Genomic DNA, 7,305 nt, shown 5'->3' with positions numbered 1-7,305 from the left:
CAGGCCTGAGCCACCTGGCCCCAGCGCCTTGGTGCCTGCTAGGGTACGGCGCTAGGACCAGCGCGGTCACACCTGTTGGCCACCGATTAGTGGGGCGGGCCGGCTCCCAGCTGGTGTAAAAGAGCTAGCTAGGCGCGGGCAGGGAGTGACTCTGTGTTTGGGCGTGTGGAGCGAACTGCACGGGTCGGGCCGGGCAGGGCAAGGCAGCGCCACGCTGGGCCTCCTGGCGCCGCGCAGCTCCACTCTCCTTCCAGCTCCCCGCGCCGTGGGTGCGCAGCGCAGACCATGGCGGAACTGCTGCGGAGCTTGAGTGATTCCCAATTGGTGGCGCGCTTCCAGAGCCGCTGCGGGCTCTACCCGGCGCCCCCGGAGGTGCCGCAGGAGCCCGCGGCGGGCTCTGGGCACGGGACGCCGCAGCCAGCCTCCCGGCATCCCCGGGCGGTCAATGGCAAGGGCGGCCGGAGCGGCGCCTTCCCGCAGGTAATGTCTCGTCCAGGTGCGCAGAGAGAGAGAGAACGAGGAGGGACCGGGGGAGGAGATGGTGGGCAGTCCGACTGTGCCCCCAGGCCGGCGGGCTAGGCACCCAGGTAGCCAGAGGAAGCCGGTTCCAAGGCTTCCTCCCCTGAAGGAGCAGGCACGTAGAGCCTGCTAGCCAGTCATCCCCTCGGCCACTGCAGAAGATTGAAATCACTCTGAACAGGTCGGGCGGAAAGGGAAAGCCACCCACCGGCTCCAAACTCAGCGTCTTGGACTGGGGGTCTGAATAGCGCACTACCCTCTACTGGGGGCTAGGGAGGGCGACCTTGGTTCGTTTATTTTTTAAAGGAAAAAAGCATTCCGGGCTCTTTACATTCTAGCACCAGCCTGGCTGACGTGCTTGGGAAGAAATTATGAGCAAATCATTCTTAGCATCATGGGATTTAGAACTGGGAGAAATCTTCGAGATTAGCGAGTGATTAGCTAGATTAGATTCTCGTCTAACCCCTTGACCCCTCATTTTACAGGTTATAAATCTGAGGCCCCGTGAGATGTTGGGCAGGCGTCTTTTCTCATCTGATAGTTATACAGATACACCTGCTAGGGTCGCCCCTCTCTCCTCTCACCCTTAATCAGCACTAAACTTTACTGGTTAATTTTGTCCTCCCTTTATGATTAAAATCTTCAGGGGATCATCCTCAGGTCTGTTCAGGAGAGAAAGGAACTGTCCTCTTCAACGCCTTAGATTTACCACTTCAGCTGTCTAAAACAAACAGACTGAAACCCTATGTCCTTTCATTCTCGAAGCTCTCATCAGCTAGCTTTTAAAAAGATGTCTCTTAAGGGAAAATATGCTCCTTTCCCCGCTGGCTGGGCTTCTAGTGTGTTACACAATTTGCTGCGTTTGTGCTTTGGTGGCCGCGGTTAGGTAACACTGTTTTGCCTAGGCAGTGCCCAGGAACGCAGACTCTTGACTACAGTGCTCCCCTACAGAACTGACACATCCTGCAGCTAGCTGTCAGCCCGCCAGGGATGCTGGTGGGAGCCCATCTGCCTCGATGTGATTTACAATCCTGCCAGGGTTGGGTTGTAGCAAGTCAATACAGCAGAAAGGTGTCACCTGGGCACCTGCAATAGCTGTAGTTTCTCAGGGGAGGATTAATTGGAACATAGACATCAACACAAGCTGCTGTTTTGTGCAAACTGCAGTGTTTACTTTTCATGCAGCTTTGGGAGAAACAGAGATATCATTTATAATAGGTATTTTGAGACCAGGAAACAGTATGAGTGACAAGTCTTATACCTTGATGTATATGGAATGAATTAAGAATTCTAGCCTCCTGTATGGGGTTTTAGTACTCTTTTTCAGTCTTGCTTGTACTCCATTTGCTCTTCTTTCTAGGAGCTGTTCCTGTAACCTTTCTCTTCCTTCCCCCATCTACTCTCCCTGAAACATAGAGCTTTAACAAAAGCCTTGGGACTGGGTTTTATTTTGGGCACCTTTCCACCTTTTTCTTCTCTTTCTTCAATACTTGACTTTGAAAAGAAAAGAAACAATGCATTAAAATGCCTCCATATATTTAATGTGTAACCTAGAAATCTAGAAGAATTGTTTTACATGCTTTATATATACAGAGTGTCCCAAGAGTCTTAGGGTAGTTTTAAAGCTTGGGACACCCTGTGTTATCTCATTTAAGAAGAACCCTGTGAGGCAGGTACATTGAGTATTATTATCCCTATTTTACTGATGAAGAAATGAAAACTTGGAGACTAAGTCCAGTTCATGGCTTAAGTATGGGCGGTGGAATTGTAACCTCTGTCATGCAAATCTTCATATAGCACTTTAAGGATTATATAGCACTCTGAAGTCATGTGGACAACAGCCTTGTAAGAAAAGTGTTGTGGGGATATCCCCATTTTATAGATAAAAAAGACGACATTTAGAAAAGGTAGGTACCTTTCCCACCTTCTCACCCCCATAGTCTCACAGCTAATGTCAGATGTAGAATTTGTACTAAGTTAAGTGGGAGACAGTTGGTGTAATTTATTTCAAGTAGGGATTATTTAAAGGTATTTAAGAAATACTTGTTAGTGGGACCTGGTAGAACAGGCCTGTAACCTCTGTTACTGGAGTAGGGGAGGAGGGGAGCATCACGAGCTGGGGTTAAGACTGGCAGATTACTTGAGCTCAGTTCTGAGCTACAATAGGGATAAGCCAAACCAGCTCCAATATAATGAGTTCCTGGGAGTGGAGAGTCACCAGGCTGCCTAAGGAGGGACAAACCAGCCAAAGTTGGAAACAGAGCAGGTCAAAGCCAGTCAGCCAGAGGATCAGTCATGAGAATGGCCATGAACTTCCAGCCTGAGTGAGATGGGGAGACCTGTTCTCAAAACAAATAAAATTCTTGTTGATTGATGGATAGTGGAAAGAGCACAGCAGCAGGTATGCAGGAGGAAATTGGTTTCATTTAATTTCTAGCTCTACTATTAACTAGCTGTGTGATTTTTAAGTCACTTAATTCAGGATCTCATTTTCCTCATCTTTGAGCTACAGCTTTAAGCTCCCTTCGAATGTTAACATAAAGTGATTTAAATTACGGAGCCCAATGAAGTATGAAGAGGGCTGATGTCCACTTGCTCCATTCACCTCTGCTTAGAGGAAGATCCTCCTCAGAGGAAACTGAAGAGGCTACAAGGCCACTGTCCATAACCTATTCCAGCCCAGTCTTTCATAATGCAACATCAGCTTTGGTTTCCTACTCCTCTCTTATTCTGCAAAATACCCCTCCAGCCGAGCAGTACCCTCCAATGTCCCCGCTAATCTGGGGCTATTTGGGAGGTATCTATGCCTAAGATTATCCTGTGCAAAGATATTGTCAACAAAGTTGTTTGATTCCTGGACACACATGGCATTCTTTGTCTTGCTGGCTGAACTTTAACTGGTAGTAATCCTCATTCTTAAAAAACTTGTCATCACCTGTGACCTCTCTGACCATCACAGGTATTTCTTTACACCTCACCACCTTTTTATGACCTACAAAATAGATTGGACTTCAAATTCAGTGCAGGTTATAACATTTACAAATTAAAACAAAAAGGTGGGAGAGCCATGAAATCAGTAAGAGAAAACATTGTGTTGTATGTATTGTGGTGAAGGAAACGTAAGGAGAAGGGGAGGGGAGAGGAGAGTGTTGAAATTTGTAAAAGACAAAGGGAGAAGAGGTGTTAAAGAATATTGTAGGAAGAAAATTGTTTCAAGCAAAATCTAGAAATTGAAAAGATAGTTGGAATAGAAAATCAGCATAGTAGTAAGCTTTGCGCCATTTGGAAAGAACTACTAGATGAAAATGATTTTTAAGAAGTACCTTTAAAATGCATCACAAATCAAACAAGTATATTTTAACTTGACAGCAGAAGTTTTGCAAGCCTCAGATTGATAACACCAACTGGGATATTTATTACTGTGTGAGAAGTTACCCTTTCTTTTGTGGGGGAGGAAGGGGAGGAGTAATAACACCTTATCATTTGAATTACTGGAAATCTTTGTTGTTGTGTTGTTGCTCAGATCTCTCTGACTCTTCATGACCCCATTTTGAGGTTTTCTTGGCAGAGATACTGGAGTGGTTTGCCATTTCCTTCTCCAGCTCATTTTTACCAATGAGGAAAATGAAGCAAACAGGGTTAAGTGACTTGCCCAGGGTCACACAACTAGTAAGTGTCTGAGGCCAGATTTGAACTCAGGAAGATGAGTCTTGCTGATTCCAAGCCCAGTGCTCTCTTTACTGCACCACCTAGCACCACAAATCTAATGATTTTTATTTTCATTTCACTGTTTGTTTTATAACATTTCTCAAAAGAGACATAAACTAGGGAAGCAATCAATTGACCTTTCTTCTAAGATAGTTAGATGGCATCGTAGATTGTCCTGGGCCTAGAGTTCAAACCCTGAATTCAAATCCAACCTTAGACCTGCATAGCTGTATGACCTTGAGCAAATCATTTAATCTGTCTGCCTCAGTCTCCTTAACTGTAAAATGGGAATAATAATAGCACCTACTTCCCAAAGTTGTAGGAAGGATCAAATGTGATATTTGTAAGGTGCTTAGCACAGTACTGGCATGTAGTAGGCACTTAATAAATGCTCCTTTCCTTCCCCACTTCCTGCTGCAAACTCTCAGTTATGTGTATAGAACATGCCACAACATATTGCTAGCAGTAAGATCAGGATCTGTGACCATCCCTGTGGATGTGACCCCTAAATGACACAGTTCTTATCCTTTTCCACACCACAGTAGATGATTTCATAAGCTGGTTCATGAGAATTCCAACCCCCTCTTCCCCTCCAAAAAAAAAAACCACCCCACCCAACATTTGGTGGTCAAGCCTCTACTGATGAGACTTCACTACCTGACCTTCAAAAACTCAGGGTCATCTCTATATCAAGGGGCATCTGATGAGGCATCCTTCATTTATCTCTTTGGTCAGAATTAATGAAAGAGTTCCCTCAGGCTTTGGCTGGGACAAAGGAAGAGAACAGGGCCCCACCATGGCTAGTCTTTGGAAGTTGTGAGTATTGACTGAGGTGGAAAAACAGGGGCTGGCTATTTATGCAGTACTTCCAATGGGACTCTTTATGAGTGTGGCTAGTATGATTGGCAATCTTATCCATATTGTGCTACTTTGAGCAAGAAGAAAATCTGTCCCAAGAAAGGGCTACATCAGAGTGGCAATTTGCTTCTAGGGGTTCAATCTAGGGCAACAGCTCTCCCTATGTCATCTTTGATTTTTATCACCTTTGCTTACTCACTAAACTAGCATCAAGTTTATAATTTGTGGGTTTCCCCATCATTAATCATTGCTTTTATGTGTCCTCTCCAAATACTAATTAATAAATCCTTTTTTGTTTATGATCTTTCTAACTACTTCTAAAGTTAAAATTGTGGGGGGTAGAAGTAGGGCATTCTTAAAAACCTCAGCACTTGCTTATATCCTTTCTAAGACGTCAGTGCAAATCTGTTTACTGATCTTCCAGATGCAACCCTTTGCTTTTGGACCAGTTTGAAGAGTAAACAGATGATTGGACAGAGAGAGTAGAGGAGATCTGAATTCTAACCTCAACTCTGCCACTTACTAGCTGTGAAACATTCACCAAGTCTTTGCATCTTAGATTCCTTACCTGTAGAACAAAGGGTTCCACTAGGAATCCCCAGACTAAGGCCTCTTTCAGGTTGTTGTTGTCATTGTTTTTAAAGACAACTCCACATGATGATTCTGTAAAATCTTATCAATTTTGCTATTTACTCTTTTAAAAATTTGTGATTGCAATATTAGTTCAGCATTTATTAAATATTCACAATCTACAAGGCATTATGTGGTAAGCCCTGTGATCTCAAATGTACATACATAGTATATAACGCATACATACCTTGCTTTCAAGGAACTTACCATCTATTTGGAATGGAGAGAGAACAAATACAAAAATAGCTATGATATATGAGAATGATAGATGTGTAAAGGAGAGACTCACAAAGTGTTGTGAGCCAGTTGAGGAGAGGGAAATGGCCATGAAGTAGACATCTGGTAGAAGCTTTCATGAAGGAAATGAGATCTAAATTGGGTCTCAAAGGAAGAGACTTCCATAGAAAGAGAATGGGGGTGAGGAATGTATTCCATTTATAGATCTTGACAGAAACAGAGGAATAGAAATTGGAGAGGGCTGAGAATAGAGATGGAGAGTAACTGAAAGGGTGGAGTTCTGGGGAGATATAAGAAGGGGAGAAAAAGATTTGAGAATGATTTGCAAAGAAGAGATAGCAAAAACTATGGGAGTAAATGGCTTCAGGACAGAACATTGAAGAAAAACCATACCTAAGGGAAGTAGGGTGAGAAACCAGTAAAGGAGATAGAGAAGAATTGGTCAGAGATAATATAAAGAGAACCATGAGCCAATAAAAGAGGAAGGATATGGGTGATCTACAGTGCCAAATGCCACAATGTGATCAAGGAAGGTGACCAAAACTCACTGGATTTGGTGATAGAGAGGTAAATAGTGATCTTCTGGAGAGCTATTTCAGTAAAGTGGAGGAAACCAAAGCTAGATTTCAACGGGTTGAATGGGTAGTGAGGAAATGAAACTGTGAACTGTAGCTTGGCACTGACAAGGAAGAGATAGGACCTTGGGTTGAAAGGGCAAGAGGGTTAAAGGAATTTTTTAGAGTAAGATCTCAACATGTTTGAAGGGTGAAAGGAAAAGGGAATGGGGAAGAGGAGTTGGAGAGAGGCAGGAGGGTAGGATGGGAATAGAGGAAGAGACTGACTGGGAGAGAGATTAAGGTTAAAGAGACTGAATTGATTTAATTGAATTGTTAGAACAAAGTCTGAGGGGAGGGATGAGAAGAAAGAAAGGGAGGAGATCTAGAAGTGTACACGTTAGTTTTAACAAAGAAGATCCTCTGATCCTGAAGGAAGAGAAAATAGGTAAAAATCAAGAGTACAGGAGGGAGAATGAGTATTTTCACTTGAATAATCTCAATCAATAACATGGGAATAATTTTCTGAAAGTGAGGACAGAGCAGATAGACTTGGGTTTGAGTAAAGGGAAAGGGAAGATTTGGAACAGCTGCTGGAAGGAGTATGAAAGAGAGTGAGATAAGCTAAAGGCTTATTGCAGAGCAGTGAGAACTCTGCTCATTCACATACATATGTAATGAGCCCAGTCAGCATAATTTCTTCCAGTGTCACTCAGCAACTTTGGAATAGGATGGAAGGAGGTGCAATGGTAAAGGTTAGGCCTTAGCAAGACAGGAAATGATAAATGGATCAAGGATA

The 7,305-nt window shown here is 43.7% G+C and overlaps 1 protein-coding gene across 1 annotated transcript in view; it reads left to right on the top strand.

Annotated features, from left to right (window-relative positions):
- Positions 1-285: 285 nt before the first annotated feature.
- The window catches only part of SGPP2 (sphingosine-1-phosphate phosphatase 2), a 131,439-nt gene continuing 124,419 nt past the window's right edge, over positions 286-7,305 (top strand). The window contains exon 1 of the mRNA XM_027873437.1: positions 286-480. Coding sequence (XP_027729238.1) covers positions 286-480 — 195 coding nt within the window. The remainder of the gene's footprint in view (positions 481-7,305) is intronic.

Source organism: Vombatus ursinus, unplaced genomic scaffold (genome assembly GCF_900497805.2).
Source record: "Vombatus ursinus unplaced genomic scaffold, bare-nosed wombat genome assembly UNPS02014802.1, whole genome shotgun sequence".
In the NCBI taxonomy this organism is placed as follows: Eukaryota; Metazoa; Chordata; class Mammalia; order Diprotodontia; family Vombatidae; genus Vombatus; species Vombatus ursinus.
Note: the sequence above shows the minus strand (reverse complement) of the source record. Positions and strands in the feature narration are given on the sequence as shown.